General features: G+C 34.2%; 1 protein-coding gene across 2 annotated transcripts in view; it reads left to right on the forward strand.

The window, feature by feature from the left end:
• The window catches only part of DPYD (dihydropyrimidine dehydrogenase), a 728,688-nt gene that overhangs the window by 286,223 nt on the left and 417,745 nt on the right, over positions 1 to 24,720 (forward strand). The window contains exons 9-10 of one of the 2 annotated variants that reach the window (XM_004689753.2): positions 8,408 to 8,515; positions 10,523 to 10,692. In XM_004689753.2, the coding sequence (XP_004689810.2) occupies positions 8,408 to 8,515; positions 10,523 to 10,692 (278 nt within the window). Of the gene's footprint in view, positions 1 to 8,407; positions 8,516 to 10,522; positions 10,693 to 24,720 lie in introns of those variants that run through there. The other variant, XR_001145843.1, reaches the window with a different exon arrangement.

Raw genomic sequence — 24,720 nt, forward strand, 5'->3', positions numbered from 1 at the left:
AGTATAAAAGTATAAAGAAAAATGCTTTCTTGTTTTTTATCCAAGATGTTGTTTTTGTTGTTTCATATGTCCCTTGATATAGAAAGGAAAATAGAGAATATGGATCTTTCACATACTGATTTGTCAGGAGAGTAAAAAATAACCTTTAAGGATAGTTGCCTGTTTTAACTTTTTATTAATATAAACTCTTTATTTTTTGGAAAATATAAAGGTTTTTAAAATTATGATAGCAAAAATGCACAGTGAACAATATGCTCATTTTAATATGTGAAATTGCTGGGTATTTTAATACAGGTTAAAAAAATCCTCTACAAGGTTTCGGACTACTTTGATTCAGTTTATTTTATATGTGTAACACTTGTGAATACATTTCTCTGTTCATGTGCTTATAGTGTTTTTCACCTATTTACTTTCTAAATTGGAGACTGGTATTAAGTTCTGACCTGAAGTTCTCTGGCTTGATCTCATGATAGGATAGAACTCTTCTACATTTTCTACACAAAGTCATAAAAATGAATTGAAGTATATTTGTATTTGAACTTTGATAATTGGTCAATGCTCTTTAAATATTAGTTGTTTTGTTTTGTTTTTTTTTTTGTAAACTCAATACAGTAAGAAAACTTCAGCATTTATCAATGTTTAGCTTGTATATGTGCTCAGTATACCTCTTTGTCTTTGTCAAACATTTCTGTAGGGAATGATACTTTGTGTAATGGGAAAAAAAACATAATCTGAGATGGTGACTCCATTCATAACCTTTTTTTTTAAAAGTCCTCATTTTTTTATGCTCTAACCAATTGTGTGATACACACAATTAATGTGTGTGGTCACATAGAGAGCCTAGACAGCAGTTATATGAAGCAGATGTTAAATGGGGATTTGAAAAATCAATGAAATGAATGCTGTTTTGATGCACGGTGATCTGATTTCATATGTGTTATATTGAATCACTCCATTCTTTCTGAATTCAGTCTGAACACTCAGAACTAAACATGTTTACAGTGAGGCATCAGGGAAAAGATGGAGAGTTTTATTGAGAAAAGAATCACAATAGGGCATTATCGATCTGTTCTCTTTCTCATCAATATATAGATCATAGAATGATAACCCATATGGCACTGTTGTCCCTTGGAAATAAGATATAAATCCTTTGAGTCACATAAGTGATCTTTAAGTGACAGATGAGAGAAACTTTATAATCTATCGTGGAACTGAGGGATGCTTTCGTCCTTGAAAGGAGTATTTTACTTCCATATTGTAATCCCAACTGTTCGAGCTTGATATAAGAATAGTTTAACACACACACACACACACACACACACACACACACTCACGCATGCACGAAACTTATATCCATGATGCATATATTTTAAGTGTACATCTGATTATCTTTTTATTGCCATAAGGTTGCAGTATGGCATTTTGTTAGTTTCAGTTGTATATCACAATACATCTTATATACACCAATTTAAATGGCCTCTTGTGATTAATTGCTGTATTTCGTGTTTGGGGAAGTATTTACTGTGTATCTTCTTTCATGTTACTTTTTATTTTAATGGTGTCTGTTTTACCCAGGGCACTACTAACAACTTATATTTGAATGTTATTTTAGCTTTACCAGAGTGTTTTTATGTGCACTTTGCTACCTAATTTACCTAAGCTATAGTATTAGGTTATTTTACCCAAATACAGTGAGAAAGGAGAAGTAATACTAGAACTAGTTATCCAGTGTCCTAGGTCTTGCTACTTTTAAGACATCATATGACTCTTCACTACTCCAATTTGAATCTCACATTAAACATCAGTGAGTTTAAATCTGGGCACATTTATTTGAACATATGTGGTTTGAGACCTCTGTAGTATATAGTATGACTAAGAATAAATAAATTATTTTCTTTGGCCACTAAGGTTAAATAAATTCCTTTCATTCTAGTCATTCAAACCAACATTGATCACCCACACACACACGCACACACATTTATTTTGTATATCATGAATGGGTTGAATTTTTACTTTATCTTTACCCAAATGTATCATTTTGTGAAATTTGAGGTCTTTATGCCAAGAGTGCAAATAAATCATTTATTTCACAATCATGCAGAGTTTTACTTATATTGCCTTCATTTTGTTCTTGCAATAAAACTGCTGTTTCGGAGTGAATAACTTACTTGTCCATGCTCATAGTAGCTACCAAATGCTAGAACTAGAATTGCAGAAAGTCAGACCTCTGATCTTTTATTCTTATTAAATATACCATTAACAAATAATTATACAAATAAGACAAGTGGTGCTAAGATAGTTCTAAAATATGTACTGAACAAAATTAAAGAAAAATGGTAGTTATCTGGGGACATTTATTTTCCAGGGACCTGGGTAAAGAGCTGCAGTAATAGCTGACATCCCTTGGTGATATTTTATTTAATGGACTCATGTTGATCCATGTATTTAGTGTTGGCTTTTGTTTGTTTGTTTGTTTTTGTCATGCAGCACTATACCATAAGCCAGGGTAAAAAATGAGGCCTGAGATCATGTACTTCTTTAAGAGAAAAGTGAAATTTTGTAAATAAATGTAAAAAGAAAACTTACTACCCTTGACATCAGCTAAATTTTACTGTTTTTAGCTGTAGCCTTAAAATGAGTAACATAATCAAGAAGAACTTTGCTACTAAATTCTTCTTATTGATAAAATATTTGTATGAAATTAAAAAACTTGATGCCTTTTTACGGAGAGTCCAGAATAGTGGGCTAATGTGTTTTCTTTGACGGGTATTGACGTTTAATAAGAGAACAGTAAGGTTAGTGGCAAGCCCAAAAGTGTTTATTTCAGAATCACAAAGAATGTAATTTAGGGAGCACAGTTTCAGCTTTGAATTTAAAATGTGTCCTGGTGAGTTGCCCACATTGCGGTCTTCTTAGAAAGATAAAAAAGATGGATGAATTCATGGGGGATGAGGTGATGGATGAAACATTGGGAAGATGAAGAATTAGCAAGATAAAAATGACCAGGTAGAGGCATCACATTGTAAAAACAGGTGAAAATTCTTTTTATCAGTCCTTTCAAATAGTTTTTTCTTACTCTTAGTGACTTTTTGGAATGTTAGCTCTTTGGTACAGTCTGGGGGTTACAGCCATTTGCAAGAGAATAGTAAAGTGTCTTTTAATAGTGCTTCAGTGCCATCAAGGCAGTTCTTCCTAGGCATTCTCTGCTGTCTTCACTTTTGTGGGATTTATGAGACTCTCTCTAGTGAGAGGTCTCACTGATCACTGTTTTTCCCTTGATGGCTCAGCTGTCATTTAAGTGGATGCCTTCAAGGAGGAGAGGCTTCACATAAAATTCTTGCTTAATCATTTAACACTGAATAAGTGATCCTGTGAAGTAACACAGATAGAAAATCTGAGGAATTCTAAAATACATCCTCCCCCAGATATGAAATCTCAACCTTAAAGATGTTTCCCTCCTTTTTTTATTACTAGATGGCAACATGAAACAGAATATTTAATATCTTGTTAATGCTAATTGAAGTTGCACTGAACTTAATATAAGCAGAAACAATTTACTATATGTACTGCTATTATTTATTTGGTAGTTGGTCCAGAGGGATGTTCTTTGGAAACAAGCAGAGATACATATTTCAAAGAATATCAAATATTGAAAAACAACCAGCAGATACCCAAGGGGGATGCATTTAAGAAGGAAAACATTTTGGAGAGGAATTACACTAAAGAAAATAATCAGAAAACAAAAATGCAGTCTAAAGAAGCAAGGCAGTCTTTCCTCTACATAAGATTAGAACCAGGCCATAGATGCATTCTGACTTGTGTGTACATCTGTAGCTTTACATTGGAATTTAACACATTTCTTGATGATTAATTTAGGTATCACTTGTCATGAAGCATCACTTTATACTTGTAACATGAAAAATGCAACATTTTCAATTTAAAGTATAGACTATACAATCAAACTATTCAGGTTAAAAATTGGCCCCTCTGGTTATTTGTTCTGTGACTTTCAGCAGGTATTAATATTAAATGTGACTCAGCTTACTCATATCTAAAATGTGGGAAATAATATCAGTTGTCTTAGAGAGGATTTTTAAAATTAAATGAAGAAATATATATAAATCACTTATGTGCCAGGAATTTAGAACTGTGCCTGTAATTTGTGTAATCAATACACATTATATTAGATTTTCTATAATATAAACAGAATTGTATTTAAATTCCTTCAGGAAACTTGAGAATTACCACTGTTCAGTAATTTCTAAGAAGTTGATCCTTTGTATAAATACATGCTGAAACACCAAAACGTCAGTTCCTGCAACAAAGAAAAATATCTGGCCTTGAAAGACAAAGAACTCCATATCTACTCCAGCAAGTTGCTTTGTTTGTCAAATCTTTGTCACTTTCTCTTATTCATAGACCTCCTTCTTCCTACTGAAAGGTGAATTAAAAAGTCATTTCAGTGTCATTTTGAAATCATTCTGGTATAGACACATACCTTATTTATTAATATGCCACCTACTCTCCGGGAAATCTTCCTTTGATAGATGGGTATTTGCAAGTTTCATTATCTTTCATATTTCACTTACAGTTGCTCCGTTTATCTTTCTTTGTAGCATTTGTTTAAATTTGACAAGGTTTAATACTTTGATTTAAGCTAATTCTTTCCTTGCCTTAAGATGTTAAGTTGTGAAATTGGAAGAGAGAAACTACAGGTTAAGTGAACCTATTTTAATATGAATAGCTAATATTTATTGAACACTCACTATGCACTAGTTTTCAGTATTTTATTTAAGTATGTTCATATTCTTTTAATCCTCACATATATGAAAGCAGTGTAAATACTGCCCATTCCTATTTTAGTAAGGTAGTAATAGAAAATCAGAGAAACTAAGGAACTATTTTCAGGGTTCTCCAGAAAAACCAAACTATTAGAAGATATATTTGGTTTATGCAATTGTGAGAGCTGACAAATCCAAAATCTATACACGAGGCCAGCAGGCTGAATGTTTCTTTTCTCAGGGAAATCTGTTTAGTTTTTAAGGCCTTTTGACAGATTGAATGAAACCTGCTAGCATTATCAAAGTAATCTTTACTTAAAGTCAACTGATTTGTAGATATTAACCAAATCTACAAAATGCCTTCACAGCAATACCTAGATTAGTGTTTGATTGGATAGCTAGATTCTATAATCTAGCCAAGTACACAAAAAAACTATCCCAGGAACTTACACAGCAAGATCACAGAGCTGCTTAATGGGACCAGGAGTCTCAAACCAGAGTCTGATTACAAAACAAAAAACCCTGCTCAAAATCCCACCACAACATGTTTAGCAGAGGTCAATTACTTCTGCCCACTGGGCCAGGCGCCACAGAGTTTCTAAGGAGAGCTTCAGACCAGTGTCCTGTATATAAGGGATGCCTGTCATCCAGGTAGGAATAAGGACTCCTTAGGCCTTGGGACTCTAAAGTGTGTGTGAGTTGTGCTGTGGCTAAATAGGCTGCAAGGATGGGGATCATAATGGTCTCATCCGGTTACTGGCTCATTATTCTTCTTTGTAATGTCAGTATCCATATTGCAGAACATCTAAACTGTATCCTCTTGAACATTTACAGGCAGAATCTGACCCAGTAAATGTTAACTTCATTATAGTGATAAATACAGAGTGAGGTGAAAGTATAGGAAGCTCACTTGGGCTTTGCAAATAAGTTATTTTGGCAATGGGTTTATACGAAATAACAACAGATGTAAAGCTCCCTTTATGTCTTCACCACCACAAGTAGTGAGGAACTCAGACTAGGATTTCGTAAAGACATTAATTTAGATCTTATTGCCAGTAACTCTCAACCACTTATATTTTCTGTGCTTTGTGTTTGATTTTACCTTAAACCCCCCCCCCCTTTTTTTTCCTTGCTTGAAATTGCATAGCATTTCAGGTTGCTTTTACTCCCTGTGTTTTTTGTTTTTTGTTTTTCTTTTTAAACAGGATAATGAAGTTCTATAGAACACACCCTGTCTCAATATATAGTACTATAAAAGGGGAGATAGGTTCTTATTTGAAATGTGACATACATGTTGATTTGATGAATTAAGTGTAGCAGCTTGAACTACAGTTATCTTTTAACAACTTTACAGAAAATTGCTGTGTTAGAATATTTATGTATAAACTCCACAATTGTTATGGAACTTCACATATTCCCTACCCTAGGCTTTCCAAAAGAACTGTACCAGTAACCACACATTTATATAATGGTTTCTATGCCACAACTATATGTATTTTCATGTCAGAAGATGAAGAAACAATCGTGTCCCCATTTAATTGTTCAAGAAAACAAGGCTCAGGCAATAAAATGACTTGCCTATCCTTTTTCGATAATGAAAGCAACTTTTAAAAAATTATTATTAAAAAAATGGTCTGTAAGCAAAGGGCAAATCTTTGGAGAAAGGGGATGAAATGGCTATTGAGCAGGGAAGAAAAATGTTTGATTTAATTTGAAGGGACAGGAGTGGTTTATTGCTGGTTACTCACTCAATCCATAAGCACCTTCAGCTATCAGATCAGATATTCTACCTACCTTATCTCACATGACAAAAGTCATCTTTAGACCATGCTTATTACTCTGTGTGCCCATGAGCCAGTAGCCATTGCCCTTTAACTATAAAGTAAAATCCTTCCTCTCTAGGATGACCCATGGGTAGAATGGATTTTGGAAAACAAACAAAAAACATAAATAAACAGTAAATTAGTAAATTTCCCCCTCTTTTGATGAATTGATTCTTCCCTTTTCCATAAGGAGAGTGATAACCATCACATTTGCTTCCTTTGTGCTCTGAAAAAGTGTATATTGTTTATTTTCAGATTCTTAGAACTGATTTCCTAGTTAGATAATTGATATATGTAAGTTGTGGAAACTTTGTGGAAAATAAGGAAATTATCAAAATTTAGATTGTTCTGAACCCCACTAACAGGAATTTAGGTTACATAGTTTATATTTTTTCCCTTTATACAACTTGAATCCTGCTATCCACAATCTTGTTTACTGCAGATCATTCCACTCTGCATTTTTTACTAAATCTGATGTTTTTTTTAAAAAATATGTTTTTAATAACTGTACTTTGTTTCGTGATCTCTTTTAGAAAAACTCATTTATTCATTCTTTTCACATTTTAATATTTGGTTCATGTTCATTGTCTCACTTTTTCTATTTTCCTACAATAATTCATTATTTGAACGTCTTGATTTTTTTTCTTTAGGGTATATTCAGAACTCCTTCAAGAAACTGAGCACCAATCATGTATCTCTACCAAAAGAACAGCACATTAGTCTTTACCCCGCCATGTAGCCGAGTGTTCTTAAATCCTTTACTTTTTTTTTTTTTTTTAAGATTTATTTATTTGTGCATACAGAACTGGGGTACAGGCCAGAGGCTCAGGGGCGGTGAGAGGCTTCACCAGAGACAGAGTGGGGAGCAGAACAGGCAGATCGACGAAGTTCACTGCTGAGGGGAGCAGCGGGCGGGTCAGGAGAGGTCTGCCACGCCATGTGGTCACCTCCGGGGCAGGCAGGAATCGAACTCATGCGGAAGCGGCTTTAGATTCTCAGTGCTGTGCTTTAACCTGCTGCGCCACCAGGGAGGGCCCAAATCCTTTACGTTTTAGTGGAGGGAAACTAGGCTCATTGTTTTAATTTGCAGCTTTCAGATTAGTGATGAAACAAAGATTTTTGGTGTTCATAATAATTTTTATTTTTGATTATCCCAATTTTTATTATTTGTTTATGCTTCTATAGAAAAATGGATGTGTTCCTTACTGAAATTGAAAAACTTATTTAGATGGTCAAAAAATTTTCTTTATGAAAGTATGTGTCTGGTTAGTCACTTCCCTTTTATATTGTAGTATTTTTGAAATGTGGAAGTAGCTGACTTTTGTGGTAACGTTTATTTTTTATTTCCTTGTACGTTTTTTATCTTTTTTTCTTAGAATGATCTTCTATATTCATGAACTGATATAAAAATGTAATTATTGATGTTTCCTTTTATATTTTGTACTGAATTTCTCATTGTTAGCACTTTAGTGCACTGGGAAATTATTTTTATTTTTTTATGTAAAGAAATTATATTGTTTGATTTCCCCTGTAACTCTCTCTGTAGGTTTATATGTATGCCTCCTTGTCTCTTTTATACATATGTGTGATTTATGATGTATGCTTAATTGTATATTAAATATATACTCTGAGGGTGTTTCCTTGTGTTATGTACATTCTTTTATATTGATTTACTTATAGATTTTTCTCTTTTAAGAACTACATTATTTTAATGATTGCAGCTTTCCAATGTTTCTGTTCTAAATATGCACTAAATAAAGTCCCCCTACATGCTAATACTATTCTATCATTTTTATTACTTAGGTTTGCCAGAACCCAATAAAGACCACATCTTCCAAGGCCTGACACAGGACCAGGGATTTTATACATCTAAAGACTTTTTACCACTGGTAGCCAAAAGCAGTAAAACAGGTACCCTGTTGTCTTTCATTCTTAATGTTGCCTACATTGCAATATTTGTAATGTCGTGATATTATAAGATCTAGTCTCTGTAGATATTTGCTCAGAAATCAAGTTGATCCTTTCATAACAGCAGTATAAAATCAAAAAACCTGATATAACCATTAACAGCTTGTCCATCATCTGTTTCTCCATTATTTTGTTTTTAAAGATTTTATTTATTTATGCATACAGACCTGGGGTACAGGCCAGAGGTGCAGGGGTGGTGAGAAGACTCATCAGAGACAGAATGGGGAGCAGAACAGACTGACTGATGGAGTACACTTCTGAGGGGAAAAGCGAGCGGGTCAGGAGAGGTCTGCCACACTGTGTGGATCACCTCCAGGGTGGGAATTGAACTCATGTTAAGTGGTATATGATGTTATCTTCTTAATGCTGTGCTTTAACCCACTGTGCCATCAGGGAGGGCCCTGTTTCTCCATTATTTTTATCAAATACCATCATAAGGATTTTTCATTGTGTATATGTAGCTCTAAACTACATCATTAAAAATTGCTTCCAAGTAAGAGTGTTTTAAACATTTGAACATGTTGTTGAAAGAAATGGAAGGAACTTCAGTAAGGGAGATATTTTATTTTATTCTACTTTAGTTTAAAATGGGACAAATTAGCATATATTTTAAATGATTTGTGTCCAAGTAGCAGCAAGTTTCAGTGTTATCTGGAATGGCAATCTTAGGAAGTTAAAGTAAAACACCCTAGACATAGTCTCTGTGTAATACCAGAGATTCTTCATACCCTGAAAGAAAATCACCTGAAACTCGACCTGTTCTGTCCTTGACAGAAATGGAGTCATTATACTAGTGATAAGGATGCTATAGTATATGCTCCCCAAATAGATCATTTAAATCTTTTAGTCATATTTTTAAGGAAGTCTGAAACTACTCCGACATTTATTTAGACTTGGAAAAGATAAGAGTTTCCTTCCCCCTCCCAAATTAAAAACAAACAAACAAACAAAAAACCAGAAACTTTCTCTGTTACATTACATTTCCCATGAAATGTACAAAATGAGGTACTCATGTACCTACAATTCTTCCTAAGGAAGATTATAGTACACGTAGTATATATTTGAGAATTACAGAGAAATCATTATATAATCCAAGTACATACTCATCCAAGCAAAATGATTACACTTATTGAGATTATAGACCTTATGTTACCCATTGGTACCATTTCAAAAAATATAGTAATTTATCTTATCAACAGTTTTTTCTAATCTGATAATATAGGGCCACTTAACATAGAGGACACCTGCATTTTTCTTATCTACAAGAATGTTCCTGTGGAAATCAGATCTTTATATTGACACCTTTGATAAATGAACAGTTAGAAGTCATATTTCTTTTACTGATCATTTTACAAACAAAGGAGGGCAAAGTGATAGAAGGGAGAAAGTTTTAACTATTTTGAGAAGGTAGTTCTCAGAAATTAATTCAGTTATATAAAGAGCAATTATTCATCCTCTTGAATTTTATTTCATTAGCAAATCTATGTGTGGTAGATAGCCCTAAATCTTATTAATAAAGTACCTAAATAATATTTTTCATGAAATTCTGTGAATTACTCATGCAAATTAAATGGATCCTTATTTTCCCTCCTAACAAAGAAAAACTAATGATGACAAGTTAAAAACACACGTTAGCACTTTGACAGAGTTTTTATTGATTGATTTCAGTCTTTTATGACCTATAATCTTAAAAAAATAATGCATTGTAGCTATCCTCCTACATGGAAAAAAAGAAGTGAAAGGTACTGACTATGAAATTACATATATGAGCATATTTTAAAAATGGGAATAAAACTGTCTTTCAATGAAGCAGAATAATTTGATAGTGACACTCCATCCTCGGAAACTGCAAGATGCAATTTTACACTGCTTTGAGTACAAGTATCTTTTGAGCTGTCATGCAGAAATGGTTTCTCTACTTGAAAATGGGGTTTTCCTTTCATCATTCAGGAATGTGCGCCTGTCACTCTCCATTGCCATCGATACGGGGAGCCGTGATTGTGCTTGGAGCCGGAGACACTGCTTTTGACTGTGCAACATCCGCTTTACGGTGTGGGGCCCGCCGTGTGTTTGTCGTCTTCAGAAAAGGCTTTGTTAACATAAGAGCTGTCCCCGAAGAGGTAAAATGGAACTGTCGTAAAATACGAAGTCGCAATGCAACAGATTTTAGCAGATGAAACTATTAATATACAACCTCCTAGTTTGTCATTAGAGTGCTCTTGAAATAGTGAAATGAAAATCGCAAAAACTTCTGGGCTACCTAAAGTTGCTTTTTCTGGTTTAGACATTAAAAGTAACTATATAGATCATACTGATTTGAAGAAAATGAAAAATTTATCTTTGTCAGTACACAAGTGCTTCTTATTCTTGGTGTTAATATGTTTGAAATGTGTTGCTTTTAACTAGTAACAGTGGGATGTGTGAAGTCTGCCATGTCCTGAATAATAGTACTCTTCACAGAATGGATGGTTAGTAGGAGACTGTGCTAATTCAAGGTATTTGGAATTTTCCATGATCCAAGTTCATAAGCCACATTGAAAGACATATATGTTGGTTATACTCACAGTTGATTCATTCTGCCTGAAGCCACTCAAACAAAGAGAACGCCTTGAAGGAACCTAATGTAAACATTGTTTAGAATTAATAATTAGTTAACTTACTCAAAATGACTGATTGAAATCATTTCATTCTTACCTATGACTGGTGACTAATCATGAGTGAGGCATCATCTGGATGCATGTGCCAGAGACTTCTCAAATTTTAATGATATTAGAGAAAGATAATGCCTTAGAAAGGATATTAGTTCTGAAAACAAGAACCGAACGTATTTATAGAAAGACAAATTACTCATTTTACCCAAATCAGTATTATGAATTTGATTTACTTCAGAATACTTGCACAAATTCAGAATCTCTGTTCTATTCAAGAATTATAGCTGTAGTCAATAAGTAATTTGTCACATGTACATTAACGACTTTATACATTATTCTCACTAAAATAGCAGAGTCACCACTGTTTTATCACGATTTCAAATGTCACCTTGATTCTCTGGGTTCTCTTCCATCCAGTATGAACTTTCTGATTTTTTTCCTCAAAATTCAAGACAGATATAGCCTTATAATCATAATAATTATTTTCTGCATTGTTGCCTTGAGCAACAATCAGTACAATATTGTCTTGTGTGTGTATGTATATATATGTGTGTGTGTGTGTGTGTGTGTATATATGTGTGTATATATGTGTATATATATATATTCAATTATTGGAGTTAAGTTATTGGCTTAGAGAGGATAGGGGCTAGTTTTATTCATCTTTGAATACCTATGCATAGCATAGGACCTTGGAAATGAATAAGTATTTGAGAATGATGTTTTCAACTAAATATTTTAAACCTTGTTATTCTGATTTCAATGACAGATAGATTTTCATTAGAAAAGACTGCATTTTGAAAGTTGGAGGGGAAGGTGGTGCTGAATAGCAGTGTCAGTTTATTTCACACTGCACATTGTAGTCATTTTCCAAGCAAAACTGGAAATGAATCGTGCCTATTTCTTTTGCCTTAGATAAAATGCACACAAAAAATAAGATTAGGTAATAAATTAGCAAGTGAAGGTTGATACTTGTTTATCAATGTCTTGAACATCCTGCGTGTACCAGTATTTATCCAGACAATTTAAGTATAGCTGAACAAATTGCCCTTTTTGAACTTAGACCTACTGAGGGAAGACATTCAATATTCAAATAGATGAATTGTCACACAGATAGTGTGTTGAAAGGTGACCAGTGCTATGGAGGTTAACTACTCTGGTTTTATAGGATGTGTTTATGGAAGGGGTGTATTGGAAGAGGAGATGGAATTTGCTACTTTAAACAATGTGGCCAGGGAGACCACTCTAAGAACATGACTTCAGGCTTTAGAGAGGAGATCACTGAGTGACTTTAGATATCTGGGAGAAACACGTTCTAGGTAATACCAAATGCATTACCCTTTGAAGGAAACTTTTAGACTGTGCTACTGAATATGGACTAAAGGGAGGTTGTAACAGAATCAAGGAATCTAGTAAGATGTTAGTAAGGTTGCTAAATGTAAGAGTAGATTATTATTGCTTCTAACAAGGACATGGGAGATCAAGAATCAGAATCCAGGCATAACTCCTTCTTAAGATCAGAGCTCAGTGGACTGAGTCATGATTTCCAAATTATTGAGAAGCAATGAGTCTGTGGGACACCACCTCACGTGCCATCAGTAGGGTTGGAAACTCAGTGGGATTGGGACATAGTTAAAACCAGTACAGATGTCTGGATGCTTATTAGTGGCTAACTTGAAACTAAATTCCATCTATGGCCTGAAGTCATGTGGATGTAAGCTCCATGAGAGCAGGGCCATGGTCCTTCCTCTTTGACACTTTTTCATTGATTTGCTTGGGAAAAAAGGTTAACATACATGTAAAGGTTTTAAAACATAGCTATGGCATGAATGTTTCATGGAGGACCTAGGTACCCAGGGCCTATAAGCATTAAAAGGGCTCATGCTTTCTAAATTTAGTGGTTCCTCAGTGACCCTTTACTTGAAATTTTAGACAAAATTCCTCAGCTAATTACTCCAGCTAGAGGAGTAATTAGTAATGCACAATCTGAATGTGCATAAAATTCAGAGTTGAGTTTTCCCCCCATAGTTGTGCTTTTGTAGAATTGGTGACTTTCAGCACTTGCTGAAGTTCCAGTGTTAATCTCACATGACTGCTCCTATAACACACAGGTGCTATACTTACAGGACATATGACAAGAAGATGACCAGCATCATATTTCAGATTCAGGTTATGGGGTTTTGAAAGAATCTATTGCATGACAGCTGTTTAATTCATATGAAAAACTTAATTTTGTCTCCAATTTTTTGTTTCCATCTTTTCTTCTTAGGCTGTATACCCCCAAAACACTCAAAGTGCAGACACACTTGTGTTCTTTAAAGAAAATCAAGATTGAAAAACTGGGACACTTAGTATTCTCCTCAAATATTAGTATTGGTTAGTAGGGCAGGTCTCTGGACAAGAATTTAGGAACATAATGTCTGTGAGCAGAAAACTCCATTGGAGGACCTGTAACTGTGTTTGGGGTATATTCCCAAGCTGCATCTAATTTTCAAATTGTTTTTCAGGGAGGGACAATATGACATTCTTCAGTCGTTAGTAACAGATATGAATGGCTACAAATTTAACATGAAATTGTTTGAAGCCATGCATGTTATATGGTAGCTAACAAAGAATAATGTAGTTGGATCCAGAAAAGTTTTAATCTACTCAACTAGAAGGAGACATCTCCCAGTAGTTGTGCATAGACCACTCCATCCAATTTCTCTCGAATAGAGGTTCTCAAACATCACTGTGTATCAAAAATCACATGGGGGAGTTTGTTAAGCCCAGTTTGCCTGGTCCCTTGCCTATGAGTTTCTGATTCAGTATGTCTGTCCCTGAGAATTTGCATTTGCAAAAATGTTGCTTGGTGATGCTGAGGCTGCTGTTCACTGCTCTAATGTATCATTAATGTAGTTTCCGGCTGTCTAATTAAAGCCATAAGCTGTATGCTATTTGGTGCACATTCCATATTAGTTAAGAAAGCATTAATACTACAGGATATAGGTTTGATGAAACAAAGATACAGAGGCATCACCAGCATATTGATGTAATTCTGATTCCAAATGTCTTTCAGGCTCCCTTGTGGTCTTACACACATGCTAAATAGGATGCTACTGACAAACTAGTGCTTCTCAACTGTGGGTCCTTAGGGAAACCAGCCAATCACTCAGCACTATCCTCTAAGAAGATGAGGGAAAATCTGTTAATAATTCCCTGCAGTACTTTCTGCAAGCTTAAATAGGTGAGATTAAATTTCACAGGATAACAGAATCCCCCAAAATGCTGGTATTAAAAGCTGTTGACAGATCAGATAGAGCTGCAAGAATGCTTTAGGCAGTTGGGAATCCCTAAAAGGAGGCGTGAAGGTCAGGGCTCAACAGACCTGCTTGAGTTGATAAATTTAAAGGATAAAGTTTGGGTAGGACTTTGTACTTCGTATTAATTATCACTGAAAGGAATATAGTACCAAAATATTTTAATAGTGTATTCCCTCACAAAAAAGACAAAAATATTATTTCAAGAATCTGTTGCTCACATCTTCAGTCTCCCAATAGCAGTAAGATCTGCTTGATTTTTAATTTTGCTGCATTTTAAATGATTCTCTATGCTACTCCTCAGTATCTTTTGGTTTCTCTCTATCCCTTTGCCAGAATGGTAAGTAATTTAATTTTATATGCTTATTTCCACATATTTTATCTTTTTAGAGTCAACTATTTTGATAATTAATGCTACTTTTTTATTTTTAATGACACAACACATATACCAGATTGCCTAGTCTGTTCATCAAAATGTCTTCATCTGTTATTGAAACTTTGAAATAATATATCTTCTTTTGCGACAGTGCATTTAAATAGTCTATCTGATACCACACATCATACCATTTACTAGAACATTCATGTGGTATGAGCTGTAGGCTTTCCCCTGGGTGTTTTTAAATATCAAATGACCATGTTCACGCTATATTCCTGGAACTTTCATCATCTATATCTTGCTGGCTAAATGTGCATTTTCTTATCAGTAACTGATGCTTTCTAGTTTTTGTTTAATTTCACAAAATATGGACTTGGGACTCTTTTTGGAAAATAACCTCTATAAACAAACAAATTTAATTTGACTTATAAGGGCGATGCTTATAGAAGCTCTCCATCATTTGGCACCTGCACATCATTTGAGTTGGTTTTTGTCTAGGAAAGTAATCAGAGACCCGTTAGCATGATTGAAAATAAGCAGATACCTGCAAACAAACAAATATACACAATTGCCCCCAAGCACACAAAATCAATAGTAGTTAGGGATTCCCCTGGAACTAAAATATTAGGTTTGTCTTTAATACTCAATAATGGCATAGGAATGCTATTCCAAAGATCTTTCTATATTTACATTTTTGAAAAGTGTGAAAATTAAGTGTCATATGAGAAGGTAAAAGGAGCATTTGGGAGTACTTGATTCTGGGTTATGTATTAGAGTTTGAGTATGCCCATTGGTAAAATTAATGTAATTATATGCTTCTTAAAATTCCCTCTATTTCCCAAACTACACTTGATCACTGTGAAGAAGATATGCAAACAGTTTAGATACTGTACCAGAAAGTTCTGTTTACTCACACAATGGCAGTCACTTTATACTGAAAACTTTGGCAATAACAATAAATACTACATTTGAAATAAGTTGTAATTAGTATATTCCCAGTCAGTTGGTAATGTAAAATCATCTGCATTCAAAGCTTGGATATCAAAAAAGCTTACAGGCAAAGTTGTCAGAATACTACATGCATGTTGTAATTTGTTTGGATGATGAGTGAAAAGAAACAAAAACTAAGTCTGAGAAAGCGGAAAGAGCCAGTGTGTTCAAAAGTATCAATTTTGTTAATTTTAATTGTTTAACTATTTAAAAACTCTCAGGGGGATATTTGCATTCATTTACTTGGAATATCTATAGAAATGAAAACTGTATACCTTGGATAAGGTTTCCTAGTCTTTCATATTCATTATGCTTATATACACGTGTATGTATATATTCACAAATACAAACAACCATATACGCCAAGATTTATTTAGAGTAAATATTTTAAACTTGTGTCTAGCTCTAATGAGCTTTATTAAATACTGACATATTGTTCTTAATATATTGACTTTATGCTGTTACTAATCTATGGACATTTGTGTGAATGTTAAAAGTCTCTTTCTCGGCCCTCCCTGGTGGCGCCGCGGGTTAAAGCACTGCACTAAGAAGCTTAAGCCACTTCCGCATGAGTTCGATCCCCGCCTACCTCCGAGGAGCTCCACATGGCGAGGCAGACCTCTCCTGGCCCGCCCGCTGCTCCCCTCAGCAGTGTACTTCGTCTATCTATCTGCCTGTTCTGCTTCCCACTCTGTCTCTGGTGAATCCTCTCACCCTCCACATCTCTGATCTGTACCCCAGTTCTATATGAATAAATGAATAAATCTTTAAAAAAAAAGTCTCTCTGTAATACTATCTCAGTTTCTCAAATCTCTTTTTTATTGTCCCATAAATTAATATATTAAAGATATTTCTATAAATTTTATATATGCATTGGTCATATACAATTGTATACATGTATACAATTCAAAATGTAAAAGTGAAAAGTACATATAAGTTAATGTAAAAAGTAAAGATTTGTCCTTTTTTTTTAAGATTTATTTAATGTTTACAGAACTGGGCTACAGGCCAGTGGTGGGTGAGAGGATTCACCAGAGACACAGTGGGGAGCAGAACAGGCAGATCAACGAAGTACACTGCTGAGGGGAGCAGCGGGTGGGTCAGGAGAGGTCTGCCACATCATGTGGGTCAGCTCCCTGGCAGGAGATCGAACTCGTGCTTTAGTGGCTTCAGACAGCTTCATAATAATATGATTTAGCCTGTTGCACCACCAGGGAGAGCCCCAATTTGTCATTCTGTTTAGAAATGATTCTCTTCTTTTAAAAAGTTAAATGCATTATGGTCTGACTGCAGTGTCATTTTCTCATTGTAGCTTTCCTTAGTTCCTTCCTGATTAACGTTTTTCCTCCTGTGAGATCAGCTAGCTCTTTATGATTGCTATCTAATAGCATTTATCTCATAGGGTAGTTGTTACTTTATACTCATCGCACAAATTAAAATGCAGGCTCCTTCAAGTGCATCAGATCATTCAACATGGTATCTGATTTATCTGGCTCAAAGTATAGAACAGCTCTTTATTCAAGGCAGCAGATGAATGAGGTGTGTTGAATAAATAAATAATTGTACAATCACTGAAAATCGTATAGTAAGAGTTTCAATGAGTGTGAAATATTCAAAATATATACTAAATGTGTTTATATATCTACATATTCTGATAACTTCTAAAAAATAATTCTTTTAAGCTTAATGAAAAATGTAAAGTGATTTTATTTTTTATAATATGAACTAGCATTAAGATAGATTGAAAGAGGTTAATTGATTCTGGCTTTCAGTGTCCTTGTTGCAATCATTCTGTGTTCGACATTCATGTAAAGTAATACACAAGCCTGTGTATTATAGTCTGAGAACAAAACTGTAACTGTCTTAGAAACTTTAAGTTTTAAATACTGTTATTGAATTATAGAGTGACAAGTATAAAAGCATGAGTTCTGGATACATTTCACTTCTCCCAAACAGTATAAAAAAAACATATTTCATTGTGTTTTCTGTGTTCCTCAAACTCAGTCATGAGCTGGTTTGGTCCACTCCTCTTCCTTTGCTCCTGATTAATTTATACCCTAAAGAAGCTCATGCCCCATGTTAAAGTGGATTCTCCATACAGGTCCTGAAACCTTGTGTGCATGTTCATTATAACTGAGAACTGCAAATATGAAGTTAACAGAGGGACCAGTTCAAAGCAGAAGGTGCAAAAGAAAAGAAACAGCAGTAGAGTAAGATCAGATTTTGTATATAACTTCAAACAAGGCATGTAAATGTGCCTTATACATATCCAGTAAGAGTCAAAATAAAGAGCACTCTAAAATAAGAAAAAAAAAGTTAAGAATTATATATATATATATGTGCATATATATATATGTGCTATATAATTATATATATAGTAATGCATGCAAAATACAAATTAATAAGACAGAATTTGAGAGGATTAGCAGGCCTCAGAAATTAAGTAACAAGGCATATTATGGTTATTATGGTTGAAGAAGGTTCTGCAAATGCTCAAAGAAGATACTTTTGTGAGATAGAATCATAGTTTGACTGTAGCAAAATCTAAGATGAGTGTTTAAGAGTTAGATTTAAAAATGTCATCCATCATAAATAAAAAGTGTTTAAAAATACTCTCATTATAGAAGATGTATTTTCTGATACCTGTGCATGGGGATTTCAAGCCTGTAAATTATCACTATGCATTGCTTTTCTGGTTTTTGCAGGTGCATAGTAACAAGAAAATTAAAGGGCAACTGTATTTATCTGTTGTGTAGTATAATTCTCATATGGAGAAGTGTACCTTTCTGTTCAAGAGTCTTCAATTTTGAAATCTTAGAGTAAAAATGAAACCAAGCATCTATAATACCATAACCTGTACCTCAACTTTTGGTTTCAGTAAACAGGTTTTACAAGAAAATTGTAATTGTAAAATTAACTTTTATTTTCCAGAGGGTAATAGGTATATAAAAATTGTTTTTCAATCCATCACTGCCTGTGACTCAATCAACCAAAAATTTAATATCTAGTAAGAACAATACAGGCCTAACAGGTGGCCCAGGGGTTAAGTCTGAGCACTGTCACCACAATGAGTGGGACCCAGGAAGCTAACCCACATATGGTATAGCAGATTTCTTTTTTGTCTTGGCACAGCGTATTTCAGTGCATCTGACTGTTTTGCTCTCCACTCTGCCTCTCATCTCTCTCCTCTGCTCCTCTGCTCCTCTGCCAACAGCCCAGTTCCTCTAGGGGGAAAAAAAAAAACAGTAAGGAAAATGGAATTAAGTGTGGGTGGATAGATGGGTGAAATTCATTGCTTCTTTTTTTACCCTCCTCAATCCCTTTGGTCACCAAAATAATCAGAAGTTTGCATAGTGAGATCAAACTCATATGAATTAGGGATGTAACCTACATCGATCTTAATTAATAATTTGAAGGATACACGTGAGCATGCAATGTCTGGTAAAGGAGAGATGCAGGTTCACCAAGAAAGATCACTAGGTTCTATCTTGTTCTATCAGAGTGTGCTTTAATCTAGATTAATGTGAGGGAGTTACAGAAGTGTCTCCATCACTTACATCAAGGAAAATGTGTTACCATGAAAGACTTTCAGATTATTTTCAGATTGGTACATACTTTATATGACTCTTTACAGAGAGAAATGCCCTGTTTCCAGGTTTGTTTGCAGTAGCAACTTTTGACTAACATGTATGCCTTTCCAAAAGCATTCCACGGATTAGGACTCCATCACTTATAGATGATCATAGTATGTGGTTTTAATCAGATCACTTTCCTCCTTTACCCTCCTATAACTTCTCTCCTTAACAAGGGGAGTTGACCTATTCTTTAAAAAGAACTTCCCAATAACTAATTCCTGCTCATCTTTCAAGATTAGTTTATAGTTTTATCATCCCCAGGCTTCCCCGCATTGACCTTTGCGACTGTTCTATAAAATACCTTTAATGTACTAGTAGAGAATGCTGTGTTTGTAAACCATGAGAGTGAACATAAGTGCCAATTTGTTTGCCTCTATGAGATTTTTGAAAGCAGAGATTATTTTAGTACCTTTAGCATCTAACACCATTTAGTTTATATAACAAATGATTAATGAGTTACTTTATGAATGGACAGGACCCTTACTGCACAGTCATGAATGTGTGTGGAACAGTCAATAACTAACAAATAAAAGGTATTTTCCAGGACTACCACTGTCCAAAGAAGACTACCTATTTTTATTTAAATGACCATTTCTGAAATCTTGTGTTCATATAATTCTGATAACTTGTTAAGTGTCCAGTTATTAGAGGACAATATTTATAAAGACTATTGCCTCTCTAACTTTGGCATATTTAAAGTTAATGTGTGCTGGTTTTGAGTTCTGCTCATTATAGTTTATAAACTATGCTTACTTTGACTATATGCAATCTAAAAATGAGTTGACATCATGCTTTTAATTATAGCAAATTAAGTTGTTTCATAATTTCCACAGTATGATGCCTGTAATATTAATCAGACCAAATCATCACATTACATAAAGTTAATCATTAAAATGATGATCATTATTGCATGCTATAGCACTCTATTTTTATTTCACTCAACATCAACTACACATCTTCCCTGAAAATGAAGGTAAAAATCAAAGCTAAGGAGAAACATTTTTTCTCTTTCCCACTTGCATTCTTTTGAACCTTAAAAATGTAACCTTAAAGTTGATTACCTATATATTCCCCTTAGTAATTATTTGTGGAGATAAAGCCAAAAGAGGTTTGTGTATTTGCTTAATATGCAAGTAGTCCCTTATGAACAGGTGCCATTAAGCAAATAAATAAATATTTGTGCCATGAACAGAAGTGTTCATATGCGAAACTCACAGAGCAGTTAATTATTAGTAATCATAACAAACATTAGGTATTAAAAAGCACTAATACTGACTCCTAAGAGCTAATTACCACAACAGGCTGATCAATTTAATACTAAAATATTAAGGCACACTGCTTAAGATTAGATCACTGATCAGTTGGGTTCATTTTCTCTTGGTAGCATAACAGACCTCTCAGAAGAAGTGCTATTTGCTTTTTGATTTTGACCTTAAACACTGGATTACCTGGTTAGTTAGCTTGTCTTCTGCATGCCCCCTGTTGCTTACAACTAAAAGGGTGTTTATTAGCCATTCAATCCATTTATTACTGGTAGGTGACCTTTGGTTAAATTGACTGTCCACCAACTTTTCATATTATTCACTCATCTTCGTAAACAAAATGTTTTTCAGGATTTACTGTGTACTAGTCAGACATTTTATAGACATACACAGTACTGAAATACACTGAATCCCTTCCCCATGGTCTGTTGACTGGAGTACATTCTAATTTGTCAGCCATCCATCTGAATGTTTATTTGCATGTACTTACCAGTTGTTGCATATTTAAATATCACTCCTAGACCTTGGGACTAAAAAGTTAAATATGATTTTTATTTTTACATTCTGTAGAGTTTATAGTCTGACAAATTAATCTAAATTCATTCTTTGTACTGTGTCTCTACTAACCAGTTTGAAGTAGTTCTTTTCTGTTCTGTATTTTACCTTCCTCTGGATTCAAGAAGGATTCATTTACAATATTGAGCTCATATGTCTTTTGCTTGGTTCTATTTTTCATAATTTTGGAGTATTTCTAAAGTTACTCAGACTGAGAAGCAGGAGTCTCCTCTTCCTTGTGAGGGGCAGCCTTTATCCATCCAAACCCTTGACCTTTAATTTGCCCATGACCAGATCCTTTCTTGTCCAGTTAGCCTTGCTTTGACATTTAACAACCAGAAGTATAAAGGCTCATTTTTCAACAGTATAAAGGCTCATTTTTCAAGTATATTACAATTGCTATCATTGGACATAATGACTATTGCACAGGGTTTCTAGTTGAGTGTTGTGTCTCTTATTATAACTTTGGTTTCACTGAGCCTCAATTTCTGCTTTGTAGGAGGAAATAATGCCTCTTCCCACTTAGACCTGGTTGTGAGGCTAGCAAGCAGCTGAGGGCCCCTGAAGTTGGGTGCTTCTTCTGAAAATCACATGACCCATGTGTTATTAATCACATGTATTTGTGTTATTTTCCCTAGATGTGTTTTGAACACATCTGTCACATTTATGGGATATAGTACCTTAAAACTCGTCAATATAAACCAGTTTATTGTATTTCAAAAATGTCAAGGGATGCTAAATTTTAATGATAATGCCACACTTGATTGAATAACAATGGCAAACGTTTATGGTTTGAATAAATCAATACACGATGCATATTTATAATACTTCTGATTACTGTGAAGTACAGAAATAAAATCTAAACAATGCTTCACATATTGGGATCATGTTCAGCCTAATTTTGGATCTATTTTATCCCATTCTACTTTTCTTCTTTATTAATAGCAAGATGCTATCTTTTTTATATTTAGATAAGCTCATATTGGAGCAAATCTGGCATTAAATTTAGATGCAAAAGTCAGTACTACAAATAAAAACTTTTAAAAATGTAAAATAAAGATCACCAGTGCTTTAATGCTGAATATGTGTTAGCAATATTCTTACACATAGTTTTGAGGACCTGAAATATGTAGAGTTGTGATATGATGAAGTTATGGTTGAATATTTCCATCACTAATGGAATAAATGTTCATACACATGAGGGTTGGCAACTTGTACTGAAGTAATGTTTAACTACAACAGAAGTTGACAGAAGTTGAGAATTATGAATACTGAACTTCAAAGAGATTGTTCTAGTTTTCTTCTTTGAAACTTTAGAACATGTTCTCCACTCACTGAAACATGAGAGAGTAGATTTTTGGGCAGCAGAAATAAATCACACCACTTACTGTTTTCATCGTAAGTACCTAATCCTTCCATTTTACATGAGAGGGAAAATTTTGAAGAAAAGCTAGTTTTGAAATCATACTGGGAAAAGAGGAATAAAGATGCTAAGATTTATGGGGAAAGGGAAATAGATAAATGAGAAGATGGGAGAGAAATCTTATGTCAAATGAAATGTCCCTTGAGTTATTTATGGATAACATAGAAATTTACATTTGTTAAAGAAAATCTATTTAACAATACAAAAATGATTATGCATACTTATATTGCAGACTTTCTTTTTAGCATTTTACCTATAAATATGTTCACACAAAGGCATGCTATGGGGGTCTCTTTGGAGGTGCCAGGAGTTAAGTCTCAGCACTAAGAAGCTATCTGCAGTCACTGCAGCACGAGTTCAATCCCTGGTCAGGGAGGTGACCCACATGGCTCAGACCTCTCCTGTCTCACATTGCTGGAGCCATATTTATTTTGTAATTTAAATTATTAAAATCATAGCTTGCCTTCCAGAAATCATACTTTTACATTTTATAGAAAAGTAAAGAGGAATTTCAGGTTTGTTTCTGCTCTTTCCTTTTTCTTTAACCTTTGCTATCACACCACTTTTACATTACATTTCTATTGCCTTTGCTAAGGTGTATTGAATAACTCCAAGCCTTATTGTTGGAGAAATGTGAATTCAGGGAAGGTAAACTACAAATAAACCCCATTTAATTGTGACTTCTTTAAGTTCTGCTTTCAATACTTAACATTTATTAATTTCATTAAATAATACCAAGTATCACATAATTAGGTATATTTAACTACATTTACACATAAGGAACATAAAGACCAAAAAAATATAGTGACTATCCCATGTAAAGAGTGGAAGTGAATTTGAAACCTCATTCAATTTCACATACATCTGATTTTCAGCCTTTAAAAACCAGTATTTGAAAAGAATTCTCAATAAAACAGACTAAACAAATGCTTGCCAATATATAGTAATAGCCAGTGTTTCTTAATTTGTAAAAGACTAGAATAATTTTAGATTTTTTTCCTCTCTCATCATTTTCTCACTCTTTCATTTTAGTACCACAGGTACCCCAAATAACTTTATATACCATTGCTCTTATAGATGTGAATAATCACAGGCTATTGCAATATCAAAGAATTTTTCCTTCCTCCACAATAAACCTTGCTCCCTGTGGGTAATTTTATTCTCATTGAAAATACAATGTAAATATTACTAAATGCAGAGTGAGTTACAGTGTAATAAGACAATGTGTCACCAAGTGTCACCTCTGAACCAGCATAGTGTCACTACGAATCTGCTCACCATACAAATACTGAGGGTGGCATTCATTCCTACAGAATGAAAACTTTGGGGGTAGCCCAGGCACTCTGTTTTAACCTGCCTGCAAAGCGATTGTTTTGCAAGCCAAAATTTGGGTCTGGTAGTTATGGGTAGAGTGTTGAATGGTAGAACCTTCTTTTAATTACAACATTGAACGAGTTACATTATGTCTCTTTTCCATCTTGATGCAAAGCATAAAACTCTTGGTGAATGCTCAACACACAAAGTTCTCAACCGGTCTTATTAGAGATTCTAGTTAAAATTTACTAGGGAAAGAATGAGCTACTTCTACCACTTAAGTAGTTTATATCTACATTTTTGAAAAAAGATTAATCAACATACCAGTTAGAGTTACATTGACAAACTCCTGAAGTATCCCCAAAGCAGTAGGTGAAAAAACAAGCAAATCAGAAGATGTTAACAATTCTCTTCAGAGATTTCCACAAACAAAAATTTAGTGTGACTCATGGCAGAATGAATTATGAAAGTGATGTGGAGACACTGAGGAGTTGTCAGGAGCATGCTTATTTCTCTAAAATTTTCATTAGTATGACTTGCTTCCATGTTTTTCAAAAAGTAAGAATACATGTTATTTATTTGTTCCACCAACTTTTTTTTTTTTTTTTGGGTATTCTTTTCTCCTACTTACCATGGACTTGAATTT

Source organism: Condylura cristata, unplaced genomic scaffold, assembly GCF_000260355.1.
Source record: "Condylura cristata isolate star-nosed mole 26May11 unplaced genomic scaffold, ConCri1.0 scaffold00026, whole genome shotgun sequence".
NCBI classification, from domain to species: Eukaryota; Metazoa; Chordata; class Mammalia; order Eulipotyphla; family Talpidae; genus Condylura; species Condylura cristata.